This window comes from Pteropus vampyrus, unplaced genomic scaffold (genome assembly GCF_000151845.1).
Source record: "Pteropus vampyrus isolate Shadow unplaced genomic scaffold, Pvam_2.0 Scaffold156, whole genome shotgun sequence".
Lineage (NCBI taxonomy): Eukaryota > Metazoa > Chordata > Mammalia > Chiroptera > Pteropodidae > Pteropus > Pteropus vampyrus.
This window is the reverse complement of record NW_011888937.1, coordinates 1,438,052-1,456,201: the sequence shown is the minus strand read 5'-3', so window position 1 is coordinate 1,456,201 and position 18,150 is coordinate 1,438,052. Positions and strand designations below refer to the sequence as shown.

Sequence of the window (18,150 nt, the reverse complement as noted above, 5' to 3'; positions counted from 1 at the left end):
CCCAGTAAACTGAATTTGGGGGACTTAACAAAATAATTTCTTCATTCAATGGGAATATAGTATTTACCTGCTGTCACTAAAGGTTAAAGTAATTTCTGGGAAGAAAATTCAAAATTGAGAAATTCTCTCCATTCAGTTTTGTCTATCAGTGAAAATTTGTTTATTTTAGTGGTGTACAGTATGAAAGAATGTTGCTTTATCCCTGAAATAAGACAATTGTGAACAAGAAAACATAACTTTACCCTCTTAATGAGTTTTAATGATGAAGAGCATTCGCTAGCCTTGGAATTTCTGTCTACAAGGCAGCTGTCAGTTCCGTGTAAGCTAGGTAGATGGACCCTCCACACGGGAGAAGGCAGTGTCTACACCTTCCTTAGGTGAGGACACAGGGACACTGGTCCACATTGCTCTTCATGAGAACTGCCTTATTGAAATAGAGTCTGGATGGTAACAGACCACCAAATAAGCTGTACAGCCAAGAGCCAGTCAGCCTTACTGCAGTTGGTACTCAGGCACTCTCAAATGACAGTGCCAGAGAGAGAAGGCAGAGGCAAGTTTGCAAGGCTCACAGTTAGAAATGATCCAGGTCTCTTGGATTTAATTCTAATAATTCATTCAATCATTGATTAAATGTTTAAGCGTCTACTATCTCAGGCACTGTTCTAAGAGCTGAGAATATAATAAACAGGATACTTGATCCCTGCTTTCGTGGCGCTCTTGTTGAGAGGGTTTATATTCTGATTGGATGAGTAGATAAACCACTTTAATCTACTAAACTACTTGGAGAAAGTATAACTAAATTAGCTCATTAAACAAATAAACAATCTGTTACGTTTCCCTTAAAACAAAAGTAATTGTATGTGGCTTCATATTCATATGTGCATTCCCCACATACAACTCCTGCCTCCAGGAGGAATTCTAAAGAGCATTATTTTTAATGTTCCTGGGCTAAAAGAGTGATCTGTACCATTTTGTTTTCTGCATTATTTAAGTAGACATTAATCGTCTTCATTTCCATTGGCAGAGCTTTTATCTCAGTTATCAGGAGTGAGACGTTCTGCAGGAGGACAGCTTAATTCTTCTGGCCCTTCCGCTTCTCAGTTACAACAACTGCAGATGCAGCTGCAGCTGGAACGGCAGCACGCCCAGGCAGCACGGCAGCAACTGGAGACCGCACGCAATGCAAGCCGGCGTACTAACACAAGCAGTGTCACCACTACAATCACACAATCCACGGCAACAACCAACACAGCTAACACAGAAAGCAGTCAGCAGACTATCCAGAATTCCCAATTTCTTTTAACAAGGTAGCTTATTTATTAACATAATTTTGAGGAACAATGTTTTATTGGCACTGCACAGTCTGAAATGATCGTTCCTTTTTTGTGCTTATAAATGTTCTTAAACACTCTGCCTTTGATCAAACCATCAAACCCACAGATCTCTAATCAAAACTGCGTATTCAGCATTTCCCCAAGAATATGAAAAATCATTCTTATTTTAGATAAAGTAGGAATGCAGTGGTCTTGTTCGAATAGTATGTCCTCATCTCATAGGAATTTCTATTCCCAGATTGCCTATAAAACTTTAATACCGTGTCATTTACATATGTGAGACATATTAGGTACATTTATTATCACAATTAACATTGCTTTTTTTTATGGCTAGTTTCAGTCTGCTGTGAAATATTAAAAGGTACAAGAGAGGATTTCATAAGTGGCAGTTTTCTCCTGAGAATTTCTAAAGAAGTATTTAAATTCTTATGGTTGGCACATACAAAAGTGACTACTAAAAATATGGTTTACCATGGTGTAAAAAAATATTCAGTACACACAGTAAATGGCCAACAACAGGAGTGTAACTTGCCAGATCGAGATACTTACCTCAAAAAGGAGACTTACCAATGTGTATATCCACTGAGAGTTCACTGACCTATGGGTGGATTGACTATCTTGCTAGTGCCCTTAGAAAAGACACCTTCTTACACTTGGCCCTGTTGTTTTGTCTTGTCTTGTTTTTTTAGTCCCCTAATCAGTGGGCTTGATCTGGGATTTTTCTCTGTGTAGTAATTCTACACTGGATACCCCGGCTCACGGGGCATGGTGTGGGTCGCTTCTGAGTGCTTTCCTTGGATTCTGGTTGTAGCTTCCAGAAGGCCCCCTTCTGTCATCTGAAACCGTACATTGCATAATACTTTGTAATTTGCAGACCATTTTCCACATCTTTCATTGTGTCATTTTGTTCCTGATTCATGATTTTACCTAAGGCAGTATTTCTCAAAAACTATTCCCTGGAACTTTTTATATTCTAAGGGAATATATGTAGTTACTTATGTTTAATTTTTTTTTTCCTGATGAATAATTTGGGCAAAACTAAGTAACAAAAACAGTTTACTTACTATGGGCTTCCCAGAACTTCAAATATATTAACGTGCATTGTGAATCTTCAAAACGAGGAGAGGGCTGCAGTGTCTCCAAGGGGAAATCCTGGTCTCCGGTCATACAGCTATTAGGTGATGTGTGTGGGGCTCAAGCCTTGTCTTTGGTCACTTTGGCCAGGGGCAATTTCTGCTCTGTTGCCTTAGAACTGATGGTGAGGACACAGTTTCTTTGGATTCCAAAATGGTTGACCTTTTAGAAAGTGATTAAGTGCTTATGTCAGATTCCAGTTTGGGTAATGGAGCCAGTTAGTTTTGCTAACCTCCATTTGAAGATTCTTATAAGCTTTGCAGGTTTTTAGATCCCAAATGAAGTTTGGCCCACGAGAAAAACTAGCTCTCGTACCAGATTTTATCTGCCCCTTGGGAGTAAAACATTTTGTCAGTTATTTCCTAAAAATAAAAATAGTAATATTGGAATTGCATGTTCTCCAAAGGGTTGGAACCTCAGCCTATACGTTTCTAGTTTGCTTAGTGAATAGATAGTCTTCCATACAGCCTTTATTTTTCTATAGTAGCTTTGACTTTAGACCTTTTTTTTTCTTTACCAAAGGCCTTTTCCAAAGCTAAAGAATGTGGAATATATTTCACTTCACATTTTTATACTTTTTGATTGAGAGTATGTAGCCTATTGCTTAGTCTCCTATTTCATTAATACTTTTTAATGATATTCTTAATTTTGTTTTAACTGTAAATGTCATCAGTCAGTTCCTTTTCGTTTAGATTTAATAACTTCATGTAATTACCTCTGTATCCTTTTGCTTTCTTTAAATTCTGAAATTCAGATCTTTAAATTCGTTTTCTGAGTTGTAGATCTAATCATTCAGTGGTTTTGAACTTGACAGCCGTGAGATTTTGAACAAGTCACTTAACCTCTGCTTCAGTTTTCTCATTCTGTAAAATGTTGATAATAATAGGACTTAATTCATAGGAGTTAAAAGAAATAATACATATCAAAAGCACTTAAAACAGAGCCTGACCCATAGTAAGTGCCCAGTAGGTATCCTCCACTGTTGATTTGGGAATCCCCTGCGCCTTTCGGCATAGATAAGGCAGCAGAGAGCAGATGCCAGCTGTAGAGGAGCGTGAAGTTGATCTGTCTGTGGGCTTCAGGTACATCTAGGTTTACTGGAGAAGCTCCTGTTACGCATACCTGCTGGTCCTTTCACTGTCAACGTCTCCCTGTTTTGTTACTTTTCCCAACCCCAGTGCTCCAGCTAGTTTCTCTTTTTGTCTTTGTCACCATAAATGTAAAGAAATAAAATCAGTACAGAAATTAAGCAGAATCAAATTTTGCTTAAGTCATTTAACAGGTTAGTACAAGAATTCAACTCTTAACATCTATCCAGTGTCTGTGCAGATGGACCAGGCTTCCCAGCATAGCCTAGAAGGTCTGAGTGCACATTCAGATGAGCATTCCAGGCCATTAGACCTCAGCCCAGCTTACCCGATTTTTGGTAGGAGAAATGTAGTGGAGGGAGGGAGTTTTCTTGTCCACTAGGGCTTCTCTTCGTATCTTCATTTCAAGAAGAATTACATGGAAATAATAGAGAAAAGTCAAGGGAACTTTTAGGAGTTTCTTCAGTCGAGTATCCTTGTCACTGCAGATTTTGTTTTTATGACTGAGGTTACTATACTTTTCCTGTTTTAACTACCCACAGGTGAAATTCTGGTTAGGGAAATTACTACTTCTCCAAACATCTAATCGGCTAGAAAATTTGTTTTCCTCAGACAATTTTTCACCGCAGTTTTCTCTGAAGGAAGTGTGAGAAGTCTAAATGGATTTTTCTCATTGAATCTAATTAAAGTATAGATTTGCACCTCAGGGTAACGGTATTGCTACAAATGTGGGGAATTAATCTCAACGTAATTAAGGTGATAGAGTGAGGTGTTCCAATAACATGTCTCAGATTCTGAGTTTGCCACCTGTGAAGCTTACACAGTGTAGGACATTGCAGAAATTGACCATGCCTTTGTTCCTCGACTTTTTACCAATGAGATCTTTTCTTTTTAACTTACACAGGTTAAATGATCCTAAAATGTCTGAAACAGAGCGTCAGTCCATGGAAAGTGAGCGCGCAGACCGCAGCCTGTTTGTCCAAGAGCTCCTTCTGTCCACTTTAGTGCGTGAAGAGAGCTCCTCCTCAGACGAGGATGAACGGGGGGAGATGGCAGATTTTGGTGCTATGGGCTGTGTAGATATTATGCCTTTAGATGTTGCTTTAGAGAACCTAAATTTAAAAGAGAGTAATAAAGGAAATGAGCCTCCACCACCTCCTCTTTGATGACATCCCAATTCGCAGACAATGTCCTCTGTGCTGTATTTGCCAATGAAAGTGGACAACAACTATCTTGGGTTTGTTTGGTGATTGTAATTTCAGGTCTGTCACTCTTGTTACATTGTGTACATTCAAAAGGAAGAGAGAAAATATATATGATAATCATTTCCACTTAACTAATTTTTACTTCTAGCAGGTAAATGTAGGTAGCAGTGCAGGGGTGATCTCTGCTTCCTGTACCTTGACATGCAAAAGGCTCTCCTAATACTCCACATTCAAACTGAAGAGGAAAATTGAAATCTCTAATGAAGCTGCTGTGTGTATTTATGAATATTAATGAATAAAAACTGCTTGGATGGTTTACCTTAACTACTGCATGAGGTTTTTTGCAGCGTGCATGAGTTTTAGTGACCTTGTTATTTAAAAAATTAAATACAAGGAGTAAAACTTAAACAAAAATAAAAGCCCAAAGCTTTCCCAAACATTATTCAAAGGTTACATGGCAAAAGAGTTACATGATGAAGTAGCTTTTGAATAATGTCTGCCTGAATCACCTTTCTTTGTGTGCCTCCTACGCATAAAGCCAACTCTGCAGTGGAATCTGGGGGTCGTAGCCGGGTGTCATGCTCCGCCCTGTGTGATTGTCCTGTCGCCCTGTTAATTATCTTACCTGTGTGGAGCTCAGCCTGTCTCTTTAACTCATCTATCGAAGACACACCAGTAAAGCTACTGTCGGAATCTGCTGCAGGGCGCTCATGTGCCCTAAAAAAACAAATTCTGTTCATATTTGTTGAAAGTTTTTACTTTTTGTGGTTGTTTAAAAGTTTTTCAATTGTTAAATATGTTTTATTCAGGTGTAGATGAATTTCATTTATTCACTGTTCAATGAAGTTAACCTGAATTATGTTGTCTTTGTTTTTGAAAATCTCACATTCTCAATCATATTTTGCGTTATTTATGTATTGCTTCATAGTTTGCTAAGACAGATCAGTATCAGGGGAGCTTTGAGGATTTGCCTTCCCACATTTTGTCAATATATTACAACCAAATTCTTAATGCTAACTTTAGCACCTTTTATTTATTGGGTTTTTTTCTGGCATAAAAAGTAAAGCCTTTTAATTGAATCATGCCACCTATATGCCTATATTATTAATCCTATGTGTAAAAAAAATGTACAGCTTTTTCGGGATTGTTTTGGGATTTGGAGGGGCCGGGATATTTTTTTATTTTCTGTTTCAGTTTTGTGCATAGACTTTCACAATAGCTCCAAGGCAGGGACAGCGGGTTTGGGGGTTCAGGGGCAGTTTTTGGAATGTAAATTTAGGACTTTTAAAAAAGGTGCGCACAGCTTCTGATAAATTTATAACTAGACTTACCCTAATCATGTCTTCTTCCAGTTCTCACTTCTCTGAGCCCTTTTGTCAGTCTCTTCTCCCATAGTCCTTTTCCTTTCTCGTCTATTTCTCCGTTTCTTCAACACCACAAGCATACAGATTTGAACACCCTCCGGTGTTCTTCCGAGAACTGTGAAGTCCATGTTCATCCAAATGTAACCAAAAAAGAAGTCACCCCACATGTCTAAAAAACTGTTGCTTCTTCATCTCTGAAACTTCAGACAGACTCCAACAGTCTCCAAATACAATAGTTTTGTTTTCTTTAGTTTCTGTGATGGAAAATGTTTTAAAGGAGAATTTTACCCCAGGCTTCTGGTTATACTAGAAGTCAAGTCCAGTAGTGATTTTCATTTCTTTCAATTGGTTGTTGAAACGTTTCAAAAACCAGTTTTCAAGCTGTGGTCTTTTCAAACACATCTTCTGCACATAAGTCACACATTTCAATAAAGCATTTTCAAGACTGTTGACCACTTGAATTTCTTTGGTGTTGGTGAATTAGCCTAACCATTATTTAGAGATTTTATATCTCATCCAGTATTTTTTCTTTCTTATTATACTAAACTTAGATTTTGTGTGAATGCATTACTTTGGATATGAGAAATAGAAATCGCCAATTGTATGCTTTCCCTTTTCCGTGCAAATTCTGGGAAAAATGTAAGGTCCTTCCCCTTCTAACATGGTTTAAGGGAACAACTGAAGTTGTGCATTCAGGGCAGTTTAATTTAGGTGATGAATTTAAACTTCAGAAGACTTAAAGGTTCATAAGATTCCATCTCATGTAGAATACTGTATATTAATTATTTTTTACCAGATATTTTACAAATACCTCACCTCATCCTGTATGTAATCAATAATGTATTAGGGTAGAAAGACACAGACTATCAATATAAAAAATATATTTAAGTCCTTCAAATTCTTGTGTCTTTTTTCTTTAGTTTCTGAATTAACATCATATTTTTGGAATTATTGAGTAAAAATAATTGCAAAGACTTTGATGTAAAGGAGACAAAATATACCATTGTTTATTTGGGCTATACCTTCAAATTTCTAAAGACCAGATCCTGAGTTTTGAAGTTTTTGTTTTATTTAATTTTATGTGTCTAGGGTATAAGTTTGTAAGTATTCTACAGTTCTTGTCTTCCTCTTTGGAAGTAATTTTAAATCTTTCTGCTCAAGGTGTTCTGGAAGAAGTTTAATGCCATAACTTGGAGAACCCGAAAAAAATTGATAGTGAAGAGGAAGACCTATAGAGAATGTTTTCGTGTGTGTAATTTATGGAATAGAATATGCAGTGTGTTTAAGAATCCCAGAATAATTCCTGCTAAATTATAATTGTGTATAGGATATCCATGGGCATCACACTCCTGGATATTAAGTTACAGAGACTAGTAGAATTTGAAATTTAACTGAAATAGTAGATCTACCTCATGATTACCTCAGATTGTTTTCATTCACTTAGTTTCCTAAAATGTTTTAACTTTTTGAACAAATCGAAATTCCTATGTTTTTATGGCTGTAGTCATAAGATATAATTTCTACTGATGGCTACAGTGAAATAATTTGGATTCGTATTTAGAGTGCGTTTTGTTTATTTTTTTTAACCTACAGATTTGGAGCCTAGGTCTGTAGTGGATTCTTTATAATTAGATGCAGGTAATTAAGGAGAAAGCCCCTTTCCCCGTGGCCCCCAAGGAAATGTAGCTTAGGATAGCAGATTACATTATTAGACTAGCAAAAGTAACATAAAAATCCATTCCATTATCTCCCTCGCTCCCCCGCTATTTTTTCCCCTCAATATTTGAATTTTGAGACTACTGATCACTAAGACTATTGTTTCTGACTAGTATACTCAACTCTTGGTATTTTTTCTGGCCTGTAGGCCACAATTAAACAGGTAAGGGTCTCAGAAGGTCCCTCACAGCAAGTATTCCACTTACCTGTGTATTTTACTCTTGGGATCCACACAAACTTCAGTAGTTCATAGCCCTGTTTAAGGGCAAAAATAAAGGAGGTGATCGAGAGGAAAGGAGGGAGGTGATTGGAGAAAAAGGGTCTTCTGAATGGGATCTCTACCACTGAAAAATACTCGGTAAAAAGTAACCTCACTGTAAACTGGAGCCTGATGTGGTTAGCATTGCCCTGTGAAACGGATGTATAAAACCAATCCAGTGTCATGGACGAGTGGATGCTCCCATTACAAGCTCTTTAACAAATAGCAGTTTTGTGGGGGAAAAGCCCTATCACAATGTTTATATAAGGGATCTATTGTATTTCTAAATTATTGGCATGTGCAGTTTTAGAGGCACATGCAAAATTGATTCCATGTGCAGCATTAAGTAAAACACTAGGTATGAAATTTTCCCAGAGTTATATGTTAAAGTTGATGATATGCTGGCACAAAGGACATGCTCTTCTGTGCTCTCGCCAAAACTCCACTAGGCACTTCAAAACAGTTGTCTCCCTCAGACATGGAAACAGAAACCTTGTCTCCAGGTTGGAGTGGGGAGGCTGGGGTTGGAATGCAAGATGGAGCAGCAGTTTGCAGACTTTCTGGTCATTCATGACCGTGGGAAATTCTGTGGCTTTAAGCATGGCCTTAGTAGAATGATTTCATCGCAGTATTCCAAAGCCAAATTTGAGTGCTTTTGTTTTTCAGAATAGTTTGAAAAATTAATTTTTCATACCCATCAACTTCATGCTTCAGCAGTGCTTTGTCTTTGTTACTGACTAGTATACTCTTAACTCTTGGTTCTTCTGATTTTTCGGCCCATCCCTGTCAAATAATTGTACTATAAATATATGAGCTTGGAAAGTTCCTTATTTAAGGAACCCTGCTGCAAGCCTCGCATACAGATGTTGCCTCTTGGTTGGCAGATTCAAATTTGAAAGATTATTACTCTCTCAGAAGCTGGTCCAGAACCTAAACCCACATGGCATTTTAGTCGGTTGCTCTCAGGTGAGTAGTGCCTTGGTTAGGTTCCTCAGATTACCAAGTAAGGCACTCCTCTCAATTCCTCAGGCTTTATAGTCAGTTGAACTTTACAGCAGCTAGTAAAAAGTGTCTGATTAAAAAGAAACCCTGAAGTGTGATTTTGTGTCCCTGATAACTTCCTTTGATGCACAAATTGTACACAGACAGTGGTGAATGCACCGTGATTTGAAAATCTCTAGGTGCACAAACCCCTCTGGCCCGCTTTCCTCAGGCCTAGACAGACAGTTTTTCTCTTCTAGTCTAAGAGAACTTTACTAACCACCAGGAACCTAGTGTTTTACATTGTTTCCTTTGTAGATGGTGCATGTGGCCTGTGGTTTCCTGGCTGCTCTGTCTATGCAAACCACCATCACATCACCCCTGATATCTCTCTCGCATACCATACTTTGAGTTCTCAGTAGCTTTGGTCTAAGCCTAAGCGTCATTTACAGCTTGCAGTTTTTACAGACATTACACACCTCCTACTTGCCCCACTGACAATTCCCTAAGAGAATTCTTTAGAAACAACTTCCTAAAATAGCCTTTCTCACCCAATTGGGAGTGTTTTCAAAGGTTACCACACCTATTTCATTGATAAGGTGACTGATCTGATCTGGTGAATGAGCTGCTCCTTTAAATCTTGCTACCAGATTTGAGTGAAAGTTTTTAGAATTCTGCCTTACACATAAAACATCAGTCCAATTTAATAGCAAAACTGGCACAAAAACAGTTGGTACACCCTATTCTGTAAACTGGATGAAGTCCCAGCTCTCCTTTTAGATGTCCTGACCACACTCTGTATAAAAGGTTTACTTGAGGTAGAAGCATCAATATTCCTAAGGTAAGATTTTGTAATACCACTAAATCAGCATGTGGACCAGACCAACTGGGACGTGAGCACAAGTCACTGTCTCTAGGGGATGAAAATTTCATGGATTCTTATACCCTAGTTGCATAAACTATTCTGGCCGATCTTGAATGCTTTTAATTTTATCTATGAGAGCTTCTCATGACAACAAGAAAATAGTTTTCACCATTTTTTTAATATGTAGTATGCTAACTACAATTTGTTGAATTACAAAAGAGCTGGTCATAGCTGCCACTGGAGCGTGCCCAGTTGGTTAGCAGCCACCTTGTTAGCTGACCACTCTTACAATTAACGCTTACTTTGGAAAATACCACACTGACTACGGTAATACTTTAAAATAAATTACTAACTTTGTAACAGGCTCTCAGATTAATTTACACTGATCCCTTATATGGATTATCTTTTATAACATCATCACTTGGCCACCCAGCTTATCTGTGTTTTCTGATTTGAATATATTCTTGGATACATATGTAAAACTGCTACATTATTTTCCATTTCATTCGTGTGGATAACAGCTTGATTTCAATGGCTGTGTTGTATCATCTTAAGATATAACAATCAACAGACTCAGACATCTGTGGTACTAGTACCTGAGCTGGTCTACAGGGGATTGTTATAGTTTTAAATGCCCATGAATATCTTGTTTCCTTCTGTGTTCTGTCTGTGCATGTTTCATTAATGCTTCCAGTGACACCTGAAGTCTTAGCTCTATTTGCCTGCAGAACTTTCAGGTAACCCACCCAGGTTATCCTAAGACCCATTGCTGATAGCATTTGAGTTGCTATCCTGAGAGAGGAAGGTGTGGCATCTGTCCTCAGTCCAGAAAAAGACTTTAGAATAATTTTTCTACGTATAGCTTCACAGGACAAGTGAGACTAGAAAGAAGGAATTGAAAAAGATCCTCCGGAACTTTGTCTGCATGGCCATGAGACCCACCCATCCAGGACCAGAGAAGGGAGAAGGCTTAATTCTCATCAAATTATTTTTCCTCTTCACAGTCCTTGTTGTCTTCTTGGTTGTTGGTTTTTCCTTTTCGAACACCCAACTGCCTTCAGTGAATGGTAGGGTTCAAAACGAAACCCACACAACTGTGGCATCTAGCCTGAACCAGAATCTTTCACTTTGGCGTAGGCCCCCAGGGACTGAGATGATGAAGTGGGGTCTCTGAGGAAGAAGGTGGAGTGGAACAGTTTTAGCATATGTCAATGAGTCTTAGTTATTTGTAGTGTTTTTTTCCAAGTATTGACCACTCTATGGTTACAAGTCCACCTGATTAAACCAAAACCCACCACGTAGACTCTCAGGTACTTGTCCAGTGGCCCCGGTGCCAGACATTCTTTTTACACTGTCCTATTTCAAATTGCCTTCAGCATAGCCAAGGATTGGCTAAGGTTTCTTAAAGGATGCAACAAATACTGCTTTGCACATACTGTCATAAGGTAGACATTGTTATGGGGCATTTCAAGCACAATTTAGAGCAGTAATTAACAAAGTATTTGCCAAGCGCTCAGCTTTTAGATGTTTATAAATTCTGTAACCAGCCATGATAGATGGTCATCAAGAGAAAGAATGGAATAAGATCGGTAGAAAGAAGTGGCTGGAAAGATCACAATGAATAAGAACAGATATAATTTTCAGTATTAGGAATTCAGGTTCAGCTCATCATCTTGATGTTCCCTCTCCCACCTCAAAAGTGCCCCAGTCATATTTGGACTAGCAGGCAAGTCCTGGGCGACAAATGGTCGATCAATTCTGGACAGGTGGTTTTTGACCAAAGGTTAGAACTTAAAATTCATGGCAAGGACTAAGAGATGCACATTTTTCTTATCCAGGGTGGTGGGTGAGGCTCCAAATCAAGTTGAGTTAAAGGTAAAGTTAACCTGGAAAATAGACCTCTGGAATTAAAGTTTAGAGTTGGAAAAATCTAATTGCCCTCTGAAGGCAGTTCCCACAGAAACACACCTGAAAGGGAGTGTTTCCAGCCCAGAACACGAAGAAGATAAAGTGCAATGGTTACAAGCACAGATAAGAGTTTCGATCTTGGATCTGTCACTTTCTAGCTCTGTGATCTTGGTCAAGTTAATTAACCTTAATTAAATAATGTGCCTATTTTCTCACTATTAAATGAAGCTAATAGTATTAATGTGCTGATATGGTGGCTGGTGCAAAGTAACTGTTCAATAAATGGTAGGTGGCAGGTCAGAAGGCAGAGAACACAACACAAGATTCACTTGGGAGCAAACTCCAGAAGACAGAGCACATGCATCTATACAAAGGCGTGATTCAATTGGCCTGCTCACACCTTTAAACACTTGTGAGATTCAGGCCAAAATCTCCCTGGGGACCCGTAACATAGTATAAATCACAAAAACCCCAAAATCTCTATCTGAAGAGTTTGAGATCAGGGGGAGGGAGGTATCACCCTAGGTTAGGTGACCCAGAGGTATCAAAGAATAAACACCGATAGAGACCTCATTGAGGTTCCTACCACCTTTTCAAGTGCTCAGTTTGTTGTGCCTACTAAGTGCCAGGCACTCAGGGTTCGTGGTCAACGAAGGTCAATAACTAGCACAGCTTTCTTTCCATTCAGTTGCTTCGGCCAAAACCTATTGGAACCATTTTCTACTCTTCTTTTTCCTCGCACTTTATGTTCATTTAATCAGCAAATCCTGTTGTGCTATTTCCATAAGTTATCCAGGACCTGACCCCTTCTCACCATCTCCATTACTGCCCTTGGCCAAGCCACCATCATCCTCACCCCGCATCCCTGTCTCTTCCCAATCTCTGCTCAACACAGCTATTGGACCATCTCGTCAGAGCCCAGGAAGACCCCACCACTAAGCGCCTCAGGTTCCTGCAATGGCTCCCATCCCTCTCAGAGTGAAGACCAGGGTTCTCACCATGGCCCCAGGGCCCTGCAGGATGTGGTCATTGTTACTCTTCTGTGTTATTTCCTGCTGCTCTCTTTATGCCCTCCACCCCAGCCTCCCTTGCCACCTTGCTGTTCCTCGGACAGGCCAGAGCTTTGGGACTTTTGCCTTTGCAGTTCCCTTTCTTGGAACGTCCATGTTCCCTTACCTCCTTCTCTTTCTCAAGGAGAACTTCCCTGACCATCCAATTATAATAGCGACCCTATGCCCACCAAGGAGTCCCAGAATTCCCTAGCCCCCTCCCCACTTTGTTGTTTCCCTATAAATCATATCACTATCCGACTCATCCTGCCCCCCCCACACACACACATACACACATGCACATGGTTGCCAGCTTTCTATTATTCAACACTATATCCCTATGTCTACAACAATATTTGGCACATAGTAGCTGCTCCATAAATATTTATGAAAGAGTGAATATTGTGGGCCAGTCTATTAAGAGTGATTTTTATAATTTTAAAAGTACATACCATTATAAAATGCTTAGCCACTGTGGAAAAGATTTTGACAGTTCTTCAAAAACTTAAATATAGTTATCATATGACCCAGCAATTCCATTCCTAGGTATGTACCCCAGAGAATTAAAAGCATATGTTCATACACAAATTCACACATGAATATTGATAGCAGCATTACTCATAAGAGCCCCAAAGTGGAAACAACCCAAATGTCCTTCAAGTGATGAATGAGTAAAGAAAACATGGTATATCCATAGAATGGAATGTTATTTGGCCCTAAAGAGGAATGAAGTACTAATACATGCTACAACTTGGATGGGCCCTAAAAACATGGTAAGTGAAAAAAGCGAGACACAAAGGGGCACATGTTACATGATTTCTTTTAAAGGAAATGACCAGAATCAACAAATGTATAGAGACAGAAGGTGGATTAGTGGTCACCAGAGGCTGCAAGGGAAGGGGGAGTGGAGAATAACTGCTAATGGTACAAGGTTTCTTTCTGGATTGATGAAATATTCTAGAATTAGGTAGTGGTGATGGTTGCACAATTCTGTGAATATACTAAAAACTACTGAATCACACACTTTAAAAAGGTGAGTTTTATGTGAACTTTATCTCAAATAAAAAAACATACCCTACGGCCATGCTACCCTGAACACACCCGATCCTGTCTGATCTTGGAAGCTAAGCAGAGTTGGGCCCGGTTAGTACTTGGATGGGAGACCACTAGGAAGACCAGGTGCTGTAGGCGTAAAAAAAAAAAAAAAAATTAAAAAGTTGGCTTTGGCCAAATTAGCTTTGAGCAATATCACCTATCCATGGACTAGTATTCTGTGTCTTAGGGGTGGTTCCACCGTGTAGCAGTTAGCACGTCTGCTTTACACGCAGAAGGTCCTGGGTTCGCACCCCAGGTGGAGCCATGGATCATACCCCGGGTGTGCCAGGCCCTGGGTGCACGCCTTGAGCATGTGGGAGGAGTCGCCCCACCTTCAGAGATCCAGTTCTTAAGGGGAGATGGCAACATCCATAGGTCAGTGGTAGAAGATGGAGGAAGGGGAAATCAAAGAGGGGAGGGGGGACCAAAAACATATCTGTGTTAGATATTCTCAATATTCTCACCTTGCATATGATAAAACTAAGTGTAGAGGAGCAGCTCCGCCCTGGTGCCCAGCAGTCCCGCACGACTCCGCATGGGCAAGGCTTGACCGCAGTAGAGGCCAGCAGCTTTGCGAGTTGCTTGGCTAAAGTTGAGGCTGGCAGAGTGACCCACTGCCCATGTTACCTATTATGTGGACCTCTAGCTCAGTGTCCGTGTCATCTTGTGGAACTAGGGATGCAAGGAGCTGACACCATGCTGATTCTGCCTTTGCTGTCTATATGTATAACACCCTGTCTGAATCCACGCGGGCTCAATGTTGCCTGACAGCCCTATCTATGGAAGTGTGGCCAGCCAGCCAAGCAGTTGAAGTGGTGATCCTCACAGCCCTGTTGGTGACCAGGGCTGCTTTAGAGACGCTTAACACTAAGATACAGAGATGGAATTAATTTTCCCAGGTTCTACCACTGCCCGAGCCAAAATCCTGACCCAGGTGTCTGATCACACAAAGTAAAATCCATCTGACATGATATCTGATATGACAGTAAATTAAAATTAGGACATTTCTAGAAATGCAATTCGTTCTGCTAATGTTCTTCTCTGACCTCTTCAGAATTTCGTCCTTCTCTTTACTACCACTAATCCAGAGGAGGCAAGAGTTCAGAAAAGTTTCCCTGGGGCATTTAGATTGTCATTTTTGGGAAATTTTTTGGGTAGGACTCGTAAAGCCACTTAATAACTTTTAGAAACACTGGCCTAAGAAAACACATAAATTTCTTTCTCAGATTAGAATTAAACTGGTGGCCTTTATACTATATTGAACATTGCCTCCAAAATTGCCACTCCATTTTCCAAAGGTTGGAGGTCCTCGCCCATTAAGAATGTTTGAGACATGGCACCTCACCTAGGCCTTTTTCTGTTACCACCCTGATCTTCCAGCTGCCTCTTCTGTCTTTGAGATGAACGAGCTTGGCTAATTCCTGGGAACCAGAGTCAGCAGATCCTAAAAAGTTTCTGTGTGTGTTTGTGGTCTTAAGGATCACTTCAGCAGCGACGGGGAGGGTGCAGGCAATGCCAGGGCTCCCTTTCTTTGTCTGTGAGGCTGGTGATCAGCCATCATGAATGGGCTCCATGTTGACAACAAGGCACGAGGCTTTGCTCTAGTGATACGGGGCCAAGGCTGGGATCCGGGACTGAATCCCAGCTGAGGCCAGGCCAGCTATGGGAAATTTGAGCCATTCCTTAACTCAGAGCCTGACCCTCTTGCTGTGTGACAGCTTCCTCACAGGCTGGCTGTGCTGGTGGTCAGAAGTCACGTCCAGAAGGTCCTTGGTGGCCTCATACCTAGAATGCTCCAACGACTGGTCCAGGGAGGAGAATTTTGGGGAAAATCCACACTTCCATGACCCCAATCATGGGGAAGTAGGTCCTTCCAGCTTTAAGAGCAGTAGAGCTTTGTTTGGTGAGGAACTTCTGAGTCTCAAAACCAGAGAGCTGAGCCAGACCGCCCATCACTTCAGCAACTTCTACACCTCCTGCTCAGCTGTGAGCTGAGTAAGCCAGCAAGAACCAAGCTAGTATAGCAGAGCATTTTGCAACGAGCCTGGAAAAGGGGGTGGCCTCATGCTGAAAACCAATTTTCAACTTTTGCAGTTGACTTTGCAGCTCACTCATTTCAACTAAGGTGTGAGGGTGACTGTTGCCGCCTTGTTTTAGAGAGAAAAGAACTGAGCATTACTGCACCGTTGCTAATGTTTATCTGGGTCCTTAGTTTGATCCAGGAATTTAGTTGTATTATTTCATGTCATCGTTTCATTTAATTTGTTATCATTTCCCCATTTTAGAAAGGACGAAACTGAGGCCCAGGAAGGTTAAGTAACCTGCCCAGTGTGGCGCTGCCCCAGGCCAGCGGGGGTGTGTTTCTCAGCAGGGCGAGGTTGGAGAGTCTTCACAGCAGAGACAGCATCTGCGGAGCTCGAAGGTATTCGAGGAATAATAAAAGAATGAAGTTCAGATGTGGCCACACGGGGGCAGTGAATCAACACAAAAAGAAAGACAACGCCGTGTCCAGTCCTAAGCCTTGGAGGCCTCCAAGAGATCTGTTTTAACATTTATTTTACAGGTTTCCCCAACAGTAGAGGGGATGGGGTGAATTATGGTGTCTGGGCCAGACTGCCTGGGATCCAATCAACTGCTATTTCCCAGCTGAGTGATCTGAGGGAAGTGATCTACCCCTGTGGACCTCGTTTCCTCCCACGCAAAGGCTCACTCAGCAATGGGCTAGATGGGGCTTGGAAGCAGTAGGGGAAAAGTGACAGCACTCAACTGCTTAAAGCCAAGAAGTGGCAGCTGTCACAGGGTGCAGCAGGGTTTAAGTGGCAGCCAAACTGGTCAGAGCAGAAGAATTATGGAGATGGGTAATAGAACTTATAACCACAGGCAAAACAGTTGATTAGCCAACAAGGACACTACTCAAATTGAACCATCAAAAGAAATCAAGGATAATGACGATGAAGCTGAGGGCAGTTGCTCCAATAAAAAGTCACAGCCTTTGCCTGGTTTCTATACTAAGCCAATTTTCAAAACCCAGAATCCAGTGATTGAAGAAGAGGCTAGAATTCCAGAATGGACCCTGCACCACATGGCAATTGAACGTAGTAATGATTTCTTCTGGTCTTCTACCAAACGGGCCTATTTACTTGAGTAACTGGGCAATGGGAAAAGGAAAATTCCTAAACATTTTTAGGACAGTTGGCCACAGACTCCTAGCTGTCTTTGGTTACCTGAGACCCAAATTGTAGTCATGGCCCTTTGTTAGAAAGGGAGCATGTAGGGAATAGATAATAAATGGCAATTAAATGGAGCGCTGCCCAAAATCCAGTTCAGAGTAGGTCTACCGAAGTCGGTACTACATATTGTATTATGTACTTATTGTACATATTGTATTATGTCTAAGTATTGCTACCCCAGCTTTTCCATTTGCATGAAATATCCCTTTACTTTCAGTCTCTATGTGTCTTTTGATCTTAAGTGGGCCTCATGTAGGCAGCATATATATAGGTCTTGTTTTCTTGTTCAGCCAGCCACACTATGTCTTTTGATTGGAGCATTTAATCCATTTACATTTAAAGTGATTATTAATAGGTATGCAGTTATCGTCAATGTATTAATTGTTTTCTGATTGTTCTTGTAGTTTCTCTCTGTTCCTTTCTCATTCTCTTGCTCTCTTTCGTGTTGCTGACTTTCTGTCGTGGTCTGTTTAGATTCTTTTCTCTTTATTTCTTGTATATCTCTTATAGATTTTTGGTTTATGGTTACCAAGTGCTTCATCTATACTGAGCTGTTTATAACAGTCTATGTTCAGTTGATGGTCGCTTAAGTTTGAACATATTCTGAAATCACTACTATTTTTACTCACCCCTGCCATATTTATGTTTTGTCATTATTTTTTATTTCTTTTGTGTGTGTGTGTGTGTGTTTGTGTGTTGTAATTACACATGATCTTCCAAGTTTTGCCTTTTAAACTTTGTACCTGATCCACTGTTTTTATTTTATATTTGCCTTTGTCCATGAGACTTTTAATTCTTCGCAATATTTTATTACTCGTATTTTAGATCTTGCTTTTCTTTTTCTTAAAGAAGTCCCCATAACATTTTTTGTAATACAGTTTTGGTGGTGTCGAACTTCTTTAGTTTGTTTGTTTGTTTGTTT

The 18,150-nt window shown here is 40.2% G+C and overlaps 1 protein-coding gene and 1 pseudogene across 2 annotated transcripts in view; both read left to right on the top strand.

Annotated features, from left to right (window-relative positions):
* The window catches only part of KCMF1 (potassium channel modulatory factor 1), a 62,088-nt gene extending 55,513 nt beyond the window's left edge, over positions 1-6,575 (top strand). For both annotated transcript variants that reach the window (XM_023536390.1, XM_011369852.2), the window contains exons 6-7: positions 1,025-1,307; positions 4,461-6,575. In XM_023536390.1, the coding sequence (XP_023392158.1) occupies positions 1,025-1,307; positions 4,461-4,722 (545 nt within the window). In that variant the 3' untranslated portion in view covers positions 4,723-6,575. The remainder of the gene's footprint in view (positions 1-1,024; positions 1,308-4,460) is intronic.
* Positions 6,576-13,976: 7,401 nt separating this feature from the next.
* LOC111745518 lies at positions 13,977-14,094 on the top strand (annotated as a pseudogene).
* The last annotated feature ends 4,056 nt before the right edge of the window (positions 14,095-18,150 follow it).